Source organism: Pongo pygmaeus, chromosome 6, assembly GCF_028885625.2.
Source record: "Pongo pygmaeus isolate AG05252 chromosome 6, NHGRI_mPonPyg2-v2.0_pri, whole genome shotgun sequence".
Lineage (NCBI taxonomy): Eukaryota > Metazoa > Chordata > Mammalia > Primates > Hominidae > Pongo > Pongo pygmaeus.
The window spans coordinates 48,552,498-48,567,511 of NC_072379.2; the positions used below are offsets into that span (position 1 = coordinate 48,552,498).

General features: G+C 42.7%; 1 protein-coding gene across 1 annotated transcript in view; it reads right to left on the minus strand.

Moving 5' to 3' along the window:
* Positions 1-13,404, minus strand: part of EPDR1 (ependymin related 1) — a 32,016-nt gene extending 18,612 nt beyond the window's left edge. The window contains 2 exon segments of the mRNA XM_054496694.1: positions 12,801-13,335; positions 13,338-13,404. Of these exon segments, the coding sequence (XP_054352669.1) occupies positions 12,801-13,335; positions 13,338-13,404 (602 nt within the window).
* Positions 13,405-15,014: the final 1,610 nt, after the last annotated feature.

The window sequence follows — 15,014 nt, forward strand, 5'->3', positions numbered from 1 at the left end:
TTTGGAGTAGTCAGGAAAAAAAGAACACATCCAAAGCAGAGGTTACAGACTGGCAAATTCAGCTGGTTGAACATGTTATTAGCATTTTTATTTTTTTAACAGATGAGAAAATATGAGGCTCAGAGCATAACTTCGTAGTTAAGTATGGGGTCAACCAGACTCATTCTAACTCTTAAACACCATGTGCCTTCTCGCTCTCAACAGGGGGAAGGAATGATTCTTCCCATTCATGTAGAACTGCTTGGCCATCCAAGATATATTAAATTACAGAAAAGGGAGTAGACAAATATTATATTGTGATTACAAAAGGACTTTGGCTTTTATGGAAAAAATTGAACAAACTTTGGATTTGTTTAATACGCACTATAATAGATTAGTAATGCATGCCGGCCATCTGACTCTCAGGAGGAAGAATTGAGCTGCGGCCACTTGCCATGCTGGCGTATACTAAGTTTGAGTTACACCCTGCAATGATTATGAGACATAAAAAAGAAAAAACACTATTTCAAAATTGTGTTAGATACAAACCTATTGTGCGCATTGTTGCCAATCACATATAACAAAAGGAAAATTAAATTACTTAAGAATGCAGCCTGAGGAAAAGCAAAATCAAAGAATAATTATGTTTGCCATTTAAGAAGCTGTAAGGTGATGGGCCTCCATGACTTGGATTCCAGTTCAAAAGATGAAAAAAGTGCTTGAGAAATTGAAGAGCTTTTTTTCCCAAAATATATCTGGATGAATATTGGCAATGTGTAGGCAAATACTCTTTCATCTGATGAAAGATAATAAAAAATTTCTCGTGAGACAGTAGTGCAGGCTGACTTTTGTTTCACCACCACAAAAAGAAATAGCATCATTAGTATTGAGATATCCAGGTTGCCATGGTGCTCAGTGGCTTCTAGAACGACATAGCAGGGGGTACTCTAAAAAGGATGGGAAGGATAGTGTAGGGTCAGCATGATGCCATTTAGCAGAAATAGATCAATTCCCACCATGTTGAAATATAAACTCACGCAAACCCTTCCAGCTAACATTTAATGAAACTCTGAAATAGAAATCTTATTTTTTATTTTCACTAGGATTTGGGATAGACTGTGTTTACAGTTGAAAAGGAATAATGTGTGACCACAAGGATAGCTTTCTGATGAAAAACATCATTATCAAAATAAAAAATAGTGGCAAGGGCCTGTAGTCCCAGATACTTGGGAGGCCGAGGTAAGCAGACCACTTGAGCCCAGGAGTTCGAGGCCAGCTTGGGCAACATAGTGAGATGTCATCTCTAAATAAATAAGTAAATAAATTTTAAAAATTTAGAAATCAAAAATGCAGTCATGGCAGTGTAAAGCAGATTGGCTGTGGCAAAAACAACAACAACAACAAAAACCACCTCACAGGCAGTGACTTAGAGGGTATTATTGTAGAATTCAGAAGGGAAAAAAACATATTTAAGTGATGAAAAGGCTAAAGCAAAGAAGACATTTGGAAGACACATACAATGTAAGAGAGCCAGAACAGATACGCAGAAAGAGATTCTGTAAGGATCCAAGAAAAAAGCAGAGTATCAAACCTCCAGAAATACTAGAGGAAAGTTCTTGACCGGGCGCAGTGGATCACGCCTGTAATCCCGGCACTATGGGAGGCCAAGATGGGCAGATCACGAGGTCAGGAGATCGAGACCATCCTGGCTAACACAGTGAAATCCCTTCTCTACTACAAAAAATAAATAAATTAATTAATTAGGCAGGTGCAGTGGTGTGCACCTGTAGTCCCAGCTACTCTGGAGGCTAAGACAGGAGAATCACTTGAATCCAGGAGGTGGAGGTTGCAGTGAGCCAAGATTGCACCTCTTCACTCCAGCCTGGGCGACAGTGTGAGACTCTGTCTCAAAAAACAAAAACAAATCAAAACAAAAACAAAGTTCCCCTAAAACTACACCTTACCTGTAGATGTTAATAAAATTCAAGGATAATAGAAACAACCTACAAAAACATGGGTAGAAAAAAAATTATCGAAACAAAACCAAATTTAATTTGGTGTCAGACTTCTCTTTTTTTTAATTTTTATTTATTTATTTATTTTTTTGGAGTCTTGCTCTATCACCTAGGCTGAAGTGCAGTGGCACAATCTCAGGTCACTGCAGCCTCTGCCTCCCAGGTTCCAGCGATTCTCCTGCCTCAGCCTCCTGGGTAGATGGGATTACAGGCGCATGCCACCACGCCCGGCTAATTTTTGTATTTTTAGTAGAGATGGGGTTTCACCAGGTTGGCCAGGCTGGTCTCAAACTCCTGACCTCAGGTGATCCACCCACCTTGGCCTCCCAAAGTGCTGGGATTACAAGCATGAGCCACCGCACCTGGCCTCAGACTTCTCTTTGAGAGCTGTAAATGCCATAAACATATTTAAGCAAAATTGTATACACCAAAAAAATCATTATTTAAATGGCAATAAGTAGATGTGCTCAGACATTGAAAATCTCTGAAAGTATGCAACCTTAGTGTCTTCTCTGAAAAAAAAATTGAATAATTTCTCTAGCTGACTAAAACATGAATTGAAATAAAGGTAAATACGAAAATTAGTATAAAATAAATTGCAGTGAACTATAAAAGGAGTAAAATGGCTTGTTTTTCTAAAACAGAAGACCTTGTGACAAAGCTCCTTATAAACTTATGCAAACACACACACTATAAAAATTCCTCTGTGTTTTAACAACTGCAGAAATTGACCTTTTTGAGGCTTGATTCAGCATGATGAAAGAGGACTACAAACCACCAAAACACTTCAAATTCTTTTCAATATACTAAGTGGAACCTAAATAAATACTTGTCCTGTGCAAAAGGAACTGTGTTCTGATGTCCGAGAAGTGGATTCCCAAGCTTCATTTCTTAACTCCTTAAGGAGAGTTGAGACCTCAGAAGGATGAGATCTCTGGGGTCCAAGAGTAAGCCAGGCCATGCCTGAAGCTGGGCTAGGATAAGAATTTCTATTCAAAAGGACAGGGTGTGTAACAAGGGACAGGTGGAGGGCTTGACTGTGAGAAGAAGAACTCCCACACCTACAGGAAACACAATCCATGCCAAGATACAGCACCTGATGTGGCATTTCCAATGGATATGAAGTCTGGGGCAGATTCTCTTCCCCCATCCTTCACTCCCAAGAGTGCCTGCTGGTAGACTCTTTCACTGGTCCACAGCCCTGTTTCTTCTGAAATGGGAGCTTCCATCCTCTCATGCTTTCTCTACATACGCTGCCTCTGCCTCCCACTTCAAGCAGGGTCCCTCCGCCAAGAGTTGCCCGAGAGATTCTGAAGCAGGTGCTGCTGCCCTTGACTTCAGCCAGCTCAGAGGCTCGGGGGTGTCATAGGCCTCTTCTGCCTTTCTCAACCTGGATGTCCTGACCCATCAGCATCTTGGTGAGACACTCTGGGAAGCAGCCTTACATTCTGGAAGATCTAAGAAATGTCTCAGTAAGGGCCCTGAGGAAAATATTTTAGAAGACTCAGGGTGGATGCTGATGGCCCAGCTCACCAGTCTCCCTTGCAAGTATTTTCAAGCAACCTGGAAGGGCCTTGCATCCACCATGCCTGCTCCCAGATGCCATGGCAATGAGCCTGGGGGTGCATGGTGCCACAGATACTCCTCATAAGTTATATGTTACCTATTGCTGACAATGCTGCGTCAGGCAGAGCTGTGCCCTTGGCCCTGCACCACCGGCTTCCCATCTGCCACTGTCTTCCCTGGTGGCTTCTGAGATGCTCTGGAGCAGCGTTTTCCCTGAGAGAGCTGGGGCTGTGACTCTGGTGCCTCTTCCGAGGTGAGCTTTTGGCTGTTACTTATCGGCAGGGCCCACGTTATAGAACTCTACCAGAAGATCTAACTTTAAGCCACAACAAAAGCAGCCTTCTGTGAGCAGGCAGGAGTCATCCAAGGCATTGTATCCTTTTCCTCCAGGAGAAGTTGCCTTCTTTAGGGAAGCCATCATCCCAAGAGTTTCTCCTTTCTCTGGGGGGCCTGAGGGTAACTTAGGCACCCTGCTAAGGATCTGATTCCTCTTCAGATGGCCTCCCGACTCAAAAAGGCACTGCTTCTGAGAAACTGTGGATGCTTTAGAAATAAATCTCAAATGCCCACATTGGGTGAAATTCCCCAAAATTGAAATTGAGGCACAAGAGAGACACTGAAGACAGTGTTTGATGAGAGGGCAGTTGGGGAGTGGCTCATGGGCGAAAGGAGTTTGGGGCATCCACTCTCTGGAGGTTGTGGTGTGCCCTCCACTTCAACCCTACTGGAAAAGTTTTCAAAACACTGCAGTGTAATTCGATGTCAAAAATCATTCTTAACATAAAAGAGGTATAACATAACATATAAATGAAAAACCATGAAACCATTACATAAATCTATCATTTTATTGTCTAAGAAATTTAATTATAAGGAAAAAAGGAAAGAAAATACGTATCTATTATTTAGATATCCTTCTACAATGAATGTATATTATCAGTTATTCATTTCCCTCATTCACTGATTCAAAAAAAATAAAAATTAGTCAGGCCCTGCTCTTAGCAGTTAGAAAATGGAGCTTGGGAATCGCCTCCTCCGACATCAGAACACAGTTCCTTTCATATGGGACAAGTATTCGTTTAGGTCCCACATAGTACGTTGAAAAGAATGTAGAGTGTTCTGAGGAGTTAGAGATACAGCAACAACCATACAAAACCTCTGGCCTTATGGAGCCTTACTGTGCATAAGGGAAGGTGGGGGAGATGCAGGAACAAACTTTAATATTAAACACTCTGCCAGATAGTCATAAGTGCCTTAGATATATTAATATAAAGCAGTGACGGGGCACTGAGAATGTTGAGCAGAGAAACAGTTTAATTTGGGAGTAGGTCATGCAGCTTCTTAGGAAAAAGGCTTTCTAGGCAGAGGGAATGATTCAAGTGCCAATGGGGTCAGCGTGCTGAGGCCAGGTCTACAATGAGTGAGCTGGTGACAAAGATAAGGTAGGGAAAAGGCTGGGGAGCAGATCCTGAGCCAAGGAGTGGCATGACATATTTTCAAGAGAACCCCTGGGGTTTCTATGTGGAGAACAGACTAAAGGGAGCAAGGTCCGAAGTGGGGAGACCTGTTAGTAGGCTATCATAAACATCCAGCCAAGACATAATAAAGGTTTGGACCAGAATAACAGTAGAGGCATGGTCAGATTCAGTATATATCAAAATTAGAGTATAGGTAGGAATGTAAAGAGATGAGAACCTGAGCCCTGGGAGAGTACACTATTAGCAGTCCAGAGAAAAGCAGAAAGAGCAAAAAGGCTTGAGGAGAGGAAATAAGGTGGGAGGAGGAAAACCAGAAGATGAGCATGTTGAAAGCCAAGTGAAGAAAGTGCATCAAGATTGGGGAATTAATCTACAATAAGATGAGGACTGATCAAAGATTAGTTGACTAGTAATGTAGAGCTTCTTGCTTTTGACCAGAATATTTTCAATAGAATGGTGACAAAAGTGATTGGAGGGTGTTCAAGAGAGCATGGGAGTACAAAAATTGTAGTTAGCATGAGATTTGTTTTAAATAGAAGAGGAGAATGAGATTTCAGCTGGTAAGATCAAGAGAAGATTTTTTTGTTGTTGTTTAAAGATGGGTAAAATAAAAGAAAATGTTAAGGGGGAAAATAGAAATTTTTTACTGGAATTGGTGAAATCTAAGACTATCATATTTATTCCAGGAAAAACAAACCACTAATTGGTGGAATATTTTCAGATCTTTGGGCACTTTGCCCCTGACCACCATCCTCAAGGTCAGAATCAGGAAGAAACAGCTCAAGGTTATTGGAGAAAGTAAAGATGTTTTCAAAGCAGTATAGTGACCACCTCTGGCTTCCATTTGTAAATTAGTCTTACATTCCATCAGCCTCCTTACTCTCCTGGGCTTATCTTCTTTGGATCTTTTTTCCCCAGTGCCTGCTTCTCCCTCCCCATCTCAGCATTAATTCTCTGAAATCTGGGGTCTATAGACCCACTGAATTAAGTCCCTTAAATCAAAATTTGTGTGCTTCCAAGAAAATCTGTTTCTTGAAGAAAAACTCAAATATTGTGAAACTCAAGTACTGCAAATCAGTATGGTTTATTCTTTGAGAATCAGGAGGCCACAAGCAGTCAAGACTTCCTCAGCTCACAAAAGAATATGCTATCTCCAGCCATCTGAGACCGAAATGATGGAGTAAAGGTCAAAGGAGAAGTCATGCTCTTAATATTCACAAAGTCATGATTTCTTAAAATGAAAATCCAATCCAATCCATGCGAGACAAGATTCATGATCAAATAGATTTATTGAGCACTTTATATTAGTCTGCCTCCCCCAGTCACACAGAAACACCCTCTGAGGATTTGTAATGATGACATACTGAGAAGCCCAAAGCAATACAAACATATGTTAAGAATATAATTTGACCTACTCCTTTCTCTTGAACAATTTAGACTAAAGCCACTAGGTAGGACCAAGGAAGATAGGCTTCTACATGGGCTGGCCTGGAGTGCAGAGCCCATGTGTGAAGGAGACAGTGTAATGATACATGACTGGTTACCTACTGCAATTGAATAGTAAGCCAGTTTTCTCACTGTCTGAGAAGGGAGTAGCAAAAATGAAAGGGAAAAAAAACTAGAATGAACCATGTAGTGTTGGATTAGAATGAAGTCATCAGTTTAAACACCTATGTATGGATTAGAACTGGAGGTTCAGAAATAAATATAGATGTAAATGTGTATATATGTATGAGTGTGTGTGGGGAGGGATGGGTGTATTCAAACTTAACACCCCTTGTTTTGTCCATTGAGAGGACCTGGTAGCAGTGCCACCTGATAGCACTGAGCATGACCAGAGCACAGGTCCTGACTCCCACATATTATTCTCCAGGAAAAGTAACCAGGGCTTCTTGAAAAATGGTTTATCCTAAGACTGGGGCAGGAAAGGTATAGATGATCTTGAAATATCTTGCTGTGCCGGAAACCAAGGAAGTTCCCAAACACATCAAAAGAACATAGAAACCAATCTGAAGAGGCTTCCACTGGCCAAATCTAGGACATTATGAACAGCAAAGTAAACAATGAGAGCAAATAGAACAAAATTAGAAGGCTTGAGTCCACACTGATACAAATAAAGTATAATTCAGAAGATTAATGAAGAATGGGATATATACATGGTTTTAAAATATTTCCCTACCAAATCTTACTAATTAAAAAGAAAAAATGTATCATTTCACAGTGAAGAAGGCTGGCAGACAACAGTCAATCAGGTGATCAAAGTGAACATCAGGATGCAATTGGAACAGAGTATTATCCCTGATATTCCTGCCAAAGGTAAGCAACATGAATCTAATTATGAGGAAACATCAGACAAACCCAAATCAAGGAACATTCTACAAAATAACTGGCCTGCAATCTTTAAAAGTACTAAAGTGCAAGGAAGACCTAGGAACTATTCCAGACAGAAAGTGACCACAGAGACACCACACTTAAGTGTAATGCTTGCATTTAAATCTTTTTTTTTTTTTTTTTTTTTTGCTATGAAGAACATACAAAGAACAACTGGCAAAACATGAATGACACTGAATTTCAGATGGTCAAAATGAACTGGTGTTAATCTCCTGACTTTTATGGTTGTATTGTGGTTATGCAGGAGAATGTCCTTGCTGGGAGGAAATACACTGAAGCATTTGGGGATCGTGGGTATGTCAGTTCGGCAACTTACTATCAAACAGTTCAGGCGAGGGGGAAGCTCTTTGTATTATAATTGCAACTTTTCTGTAGGTGTGAGATTGTTTCAAAATAAAACAAAATTATGTATTTGAAAAATAATCCTCATCCTCCTTTCCAAACACATAAGATTACTGAAGTTACCTTAGGTGATAGCAGCCCTGGGAATTAATCATCCACAGCTGATACTTGGACCAATGCCCCTATAAGCAACATTATTCCATTCTCAGTAGAAAGGGAGGCTCAGTTGAGTGCAGAGCCTTCTGAGTTTGGGCCCGAGGCATTTCAAGGTAGCCTCTTCTCTTTCTACTCGTAAGCACAGGCTTATATGAAAAAGAGAAGGAAGAAAAAGAACTTTGAATTAATTTGTCTACACAATGGGACAGGTTGAGAAAAAATTTAAAATCTGTGTCAAGTTCATTGCATCAGAAACAGTGAATCTGCCTGATATAATAAAAGTACAATTGGTGCCTTCAGGATATTATTTAATACTATCTGTACCTAGCATTTAACAAATGAAAGCCTAAAAGTGATTTAGTATCAACATTGTAGGCATCATTCAGATTAAATTAAAAGATGAAAAACACAGAGGTTCTGCAATGTTGAGGACCTTATCGGGGTGAAGGCAGGATTAGAAGCCATGGTTGTCACTCCATCATGGTCTAACATGAATGCCCCTGCTCTCTCCACTACAGAAGGCTGATTCTCTATTTAAAAAAGAGAAGGTTAATGCTATTCTCTTCTCCAAGAAATAATATGCTCTGGGAGAATCAAGAGAAGCAGACATGAATTAATCAGAATTTGAATAAGAATCCACCTGCTGCCCCATTTGTGACATATTTTTCATGTTTTACAAATACAAATCCTTAATAGAACATGTAGGACTGGTGATGAAATAATATTCCATGCATATTGTTTTACTGCCTCTCTGCTCACTCTGCATTAAGAGCTTCATTGATTCCAACACCCAAGCCACCATTTTGTAAGGGGGAGCCTTAAGTTACTGGTGGCCTGAGAGGGTTCATTGTGTATCAATGTTGCTACTCCTATAAAGTTCAACATGTTGCCTGAAATATGAAAATCATCTTCTTGATTTTCCTTCAGTCTTTCAAATAAATACTTGTGAATTTAATCAAGGAGTCGTAAAAGACAGCTGAAATTAGAAAATAAAATGGTATCAATTACTAATATTTCCCATTTGCTGCTCAGGCTTGTCTTATCTGAAGCTTGTAAAGTTGTTTAATCTTTTCCATCATCTCAGGGAAAAGACAGCCTGGAAAATCCTAGTCATTCCACAGTAACTATCAATGGGATTTTCCATAACTATCTGGATGCAAAATGAAAATCTTAAGAAGTTGATCCAATTCTAAAACTTACTTCTCAACTTACTCATAAATATGAAGAGACAACTCATCCATATTTTCTTCAAATAACATCTGGTTGCTTGGCCAGGCTGTTAATACCTGAAAAAGTTTCTGAGTTTGTTCCAACAAATCTACACTTAAAGAGCTTAAAAATGTGTTTATGCATTAAACATTCTTTTCCACATCTGACTTAGGGCCAGCGATGTGACTGTGAGAAAGGACCTTGCCAAGAACTCGGAAAGAAAGGGAAAATAATGTCTTTTAGAAGTTTAACTGTGAAACCAGCACCTATTGGATTAGGGCAGAGGAATGAGAAATCACCACAAAGGGACAAAAATGCTTCTAGGCCAGCAAGAGTTGGCTGTGACTCCACTAAAGGTATAAAACACACATCTAAAGGCTATATTAGTCAGTCATGGAGTCATGAAAGAAGGATTGCTCAGACAGACTTGAGCAGTACTCACCAAGGGTCCATTCTGAGTGGAAGGGGTCAGGAGCAGCACAGTTGGGGTAGCACAGAACCACCACCAAGTCATCTCTACTGTGAAAATGAATGCATCACTTTTCCTTTGCCTGATTACCATTAAACCTCACCCCAGGCTGGCCTGTCTTATTCATGATGGAAAACTCCACATTGAGCATACAGCCTAACCTAGGGCAGGCAATCGTTAGATGTTTGCTCAATGAATTTGCTCCAACTCTTTGCTCACAACTGCCTGATGATAATTTGGCTCCCCACATAGTTCTGACTACAGGGAGAGAATGACCTAGTCTGGTGGATTTGAGAATCCTGGTCCTCATGCCAGCAATAAAACTCATTGAAGTAGAAGGTTTAGCATTTGAGTTTCCTTACTCGAAGGTTGTTCCCAAAGGAAGGGTCTGTGTGTGCTGCTGGATCAAGCTTCTGAGCCCAAAGGGCTGGCAGCAAGTCTCTGGGCTATGGTAACTTTACCAGGATAATGATGATAGTGGTAGCGATGGGACCAACCTTGGCCATGAACAGAGCATCTTGTGTGTACTACCAGACATCGTACTATATGTTTTATACACTTGAGCTCATTTAATTCCCATAATAATCCAATAAATTAGGCATTATAAGTATTCAATTTTGTAAATGAGGATACTGAGACTCAGAAAGCTTTAGTAACTTACCCAAAGACCCATATTCAGAGTCTGGATTCAGATCCAGATTTGTCTGACTCTAAAGTCTAATTTTTTTAATTGTAAAAAAAATACTACCTTTGGAGAGATGAACCCTTATCCTTCTCTTTGACACACTCCTCTGCATCAGCAGTGTGCTCTCGGCCATCCCAGTCCATCTTCAATATGACTATTCATCAGTGCGCCACTACTGTACAAGTCTTCACATAAAATTACATAGGATACCAATCCACCCTTAATTAGAAGTGCACAAAGTCAAGCCCTGTTGCAAAGAACAGCATCACCATCTACCCTACGCCATCAGTACCATTAGCTTCACAAGCCAAAAATGGGGGCCTCTTTAACGTTTTCCTCTCCCTCACCATGCCTGCCACAACCCGTCCAATCATTTACATGTTCCTTAATTGAACCTCTTCAATACTTCCCTGATGCATTCACTTGCCCCTTGCTCACCATTTCCATTGCTACTACCCATGTCTCACCTGGACCACTATGAAAATCTCCAAGGTTGTGTTCTCACTTCTACCCTTGCTCCACATTGCTCCATTTTGTGTCCACATCTTGGGAATGCATCCTTAAGGACACATTCAGTGATCTTTATATAATCCAATCACAAATTCCACAGTTTAAAACTCCTTCAGTATGACCCTTCACCATGTCCTGTGCTTCAGCCGTAATAGTGAGTGGTCTGTGGTTTTTGGAATTTACTCAGCTCTATACACTCCAGGATGGCACACACATACCAGGCATGGATACACCTGCATCCCCCTGGACCAGCAGTCTCTCCACATCTCCCTGGGAAACCTGTACAGGTGTTTTGGAACTCACTCTCATTTCAGCTCCTCCAGGAAGCCTGGGTTAGGTGCCCAACTGAGTTCTTCTCATCACACCCCAGCTCTCACCCCTCATCCCACTGTATGGGAATTTTTTTTATTTATGTGACTTCACCTCCAGACTCTGACCTCCCTGAAAGCCAGGAACCACTCTATTTATACACAGTGCCTAACATGAACAAACGCTTGTTAAATAAATGAATGAATGTGAACCTGCTATACCATAGGCGTCAGAACCCACCAGCTTCCTCAAGTATTAGCTGTGTCATCTTAAGAAAGTTGCTTAATCTCCCTAGACCTCAGAGTTATTGTCTGTAAAATGGAGATCATAAAACCTATACTGTCAAGTTATTGTGAGATTTAAACTAAGTTATATAATATATGTAAAGTCCTCAGTGTCATGCCTCATATATAGTAAGTATTCAACAGTTAGTTGTTATTATTATTACTGTGCCCTTCAAGACCCTACTGAAAATATTCATGTTCCTGAAAGACTTCAAATCAATTCCCAGTCCACCATGATGACTGTGCTGCTCTGTGCTGCATTTCATAATGCATTATTTTGCATCCTTGATATTGTTTGAAAGGGTCTGCCCTTTCCATACTTTCTTCAAGTCACCTAATACTTGAACAAATGCTTTTAGAATAAATGGTATTATCAAGTTTGGTTTTGTTCTATAAACTAATGGTGCCCTTTTGCTATAGATCTTACAGTCCATTAGAGTTTCAAACCATGGAAATTCAGTTTGCAACTCCTAATGATGCAAATGCCATAAAGAGAGGCCAGTGAGAGGAACACACTTAGGGGGAATGGCAGGGCTCTGGAAGGGAGACAGGTGGTGATCCCAAATTAGAAATCAGGTCTTAAAGGGGCCACAAGCGAGATGACGTCTTAAAAAAAGGGTTTCCTTTGTCACAACAGATGTGAAAAGGTGAATGATCAGACCAATGCTTAAAAGAAACTTACAGCTTTGCCCCTGTAAGGAATACTGTGCAGCCATTAAAAATAAGAGGCCGGCTAATAAAATGGCAAATAAGAACATATAAGGGACAATGTTAAGTTAAAAAAGATTCAGATAACATATGGCTTTTGATCATAGCATGTAAAATTTGCTTTAAAATAAAAAAACTTAAAGGGAGTAGACCGAAATTTTAATGCTGTAACAATTTGATAAGTTTGTGGGTGAAATTTTCTTTTTATCAATTTCCCATACCGTTTGTAGCCTTGCCATATTCTTTTAAAATACAAAAAGTATTTCTTAGAAAATACATATTCTGCGTGCCTCTCTCGCAGATGGCTCTAGAAAGAAATGAGATAGCGCAGAAGACACGCCCTAGACTGCAGGGGGCTCCATGAGCCCGGAGCCTGACTCAGCAGCGTGAGAACAGGGGCGAACCTGGGCATGGGGCGCTCTGCAGCTCGATCCCGCCCTGGATGGGTCCCTTCTTTACCTGCCACCGCCTCGCTGGGTGTTACTGAGTCCCCCGCCAGCAGGCCACCCTCGGTGGGCGCAGCTCCCCTCCCAGCCCCCGACCATGCTATCCCCAAGCGACCCTCCTTGCGAAGGATCTCTCTGGGAGAAGGGAGGAGCTGCAAGGGGCCGGAAAGAGTTACAGGGCGCAGGCCCCTGCGACCTCGCCCTCCCGGGGCCCGCGCGGCTCCCTACTCCCGCCCCGTGGGCCGGTGACCTGTACCTCTTGCAGGGGATCAGCGCCTTCCTCTCGTCCAGCACCCGCACGCGCTGGTTGAGCCCGTCGTAGGAGAGCAGGGCGCGGCTGTTGCGCCCGCTACTTTGCTGGTACATAACCTGGCGCCCCTCCCACTGCTGCGGCGCCTGGCACGGGCGCGGGGCTCCCACCGCCCCCAGGCTGCACAGGCTGCACAGGGTCCAGGCCCAGAGGCCGCCCAGCAGCCAGGCGCCCAGGGCGCCCGGGATGGTGCGGAGAGGAGCGCGTCCTGGCATCGCGGTCAGCCTTCTCCGGCCCGAGGGCAAGCCTGAGCCCAAGGGGGCGCTGAGGCGTCCGGGATCAGAGTGGCTCCTGCCGGCTCTTTCCGCACTGTGCGGGGAGTGTGGTCTGGACCAAGGTGCTTCCTGTCCCTTCGGTGGCCTCTGCCGCTTTTGCGATCCGGACGCGCGAGTCCCGGTAGCCGGAACCAGGGCCGTGGGAAGGCTCCAGTGAATCGTGCGGGAGCTATTTCTGCCTGGGCCACTGCCTGCTGCCGCTTCGGGTTTTCACTGCTCACTGCTGCCAACAGGAAATGCAGTGGCAGTGGTGCCACTAGCATCCTGGGAGGCATCGTGTTTTAAGAGGGGGGATGGGGGGAGACTGTGCTAAGAACTTTGTTTCTCCGCTAACTTCAGTGTTCAACAGGTAATCACACACGGAGGGGCAAGTTCAAGGTCAAGATAGGAAAAGCAGAGCTGCTGCGTTTGCTGTGCAAAAGTTTGCCCCGCGTACATTGCCCCTCGATAAAATTGCAAACTTCTTCCTCCAAATTAAAAATGGAAAGACGAGTCTTTTCCTGAAGAAATGATACTAGCTATTCATCACGGCCGCTTCTCAGCCCCCATTTCCAGTGAAGAGTCTAGGAGACTAGCAGACAGCCCCTTGCATTGGGCCTAGGACTCACGGACATTGCCTCAAGGTCACATTGCAGTGAGACTGCTCCTCCCATCGCCTGGAAATACCACCAGCCGAGTGGTTTGGGTATCTGGGGGGTTTCGCTTCTTCAAGAACAAGGTTAATTGGGTTTATATTTATGTAATGTTAGGATCTATAATATGGAATGAGCGTGGCTCACACACCTGTAGTCCCAGCTACTCCGGAGGCTGAAGTGGGAGGATCACTTGAGCCCAGGAGTTAGAGGTTGCAGTGAGCTATGATCATGCCACTGCACTCCGTCCAGCGTGGGTGACATGGCGAGACCCTGTCTCTAAAAATATAGTGATAAAATATGAAATCAAGAAAAAAGAAAGGAACTAAAAGAATGTATAGTGTCTTTCCATTTGAACTGCATTTCAAGGATGATTCAGACTGAGCCAGGTGAAAGTGGAAGATAATATTCCTGAATGAAGGGCATAAGGACAAGAAAAGAATAATGCTGGGGTTCAAGAACAAGGTAGACGAGTACTCTGAAGCCATAGCACTCATTTTAAGGAATTTGTCATTGATATTGAGGACTGTGGGAACTATCAATCAATGTAAAGCTAGGGAGGAGCATCATCAGGCATATGCTTTAGAAAGCCCACTTAGACAACAGAAGGGGTAGGGCCAGAGGAAAGGCAGGGAGAGGAGGAAGCTACTGTTATCATCCTGGAAAGAGATGATCCTGACTCAGCTAAGGCAGCGGGAGTGGTCATGGAAAGGGTGGAAGACAGTTGGGAGCTGTAGAGAAGCATTTCAACTCAGAGAGAGAGGTTTCTGGTTTGGGCCACTGGGAGTCCAGTCCTGAGTGAGGATAGATGATCAATTCATTTTAGGATTGGTTGATCTTGAGCTGACTGTGGAATATTAAGGTGGAAATATCCAAGGGACAGCTGGATAAATACTTCTGGAAACCAGCAGAGCTTTTGGATTAGGAAGCCATAGGTACACAGGTGGTAAATGAAGCCAAAAAGTAGAACAGTGGTTCCTGGGGCAATTCCGCATCCCCCTCCCCAGCAAAGAAACATTTGGCAATATCTGGAGACATTTTTGATGATCACAATGTAGATGGGGAGGAGGCTACCGCTGACATTTTGTGGGTAGAGGCCAAGGATGCTACCAAACTTCCTACAATGCGCAGTACAGCCACCTCCCCACTCCCAAATGAAGAGAAAATTATCTGGCCCCAAATGTCCTAAGTGTCGGGGGTGAGAAAAGCTGGAGTTCAGGGGAGTGTTGAGTGTGAGAAGAAGGATTAGGATG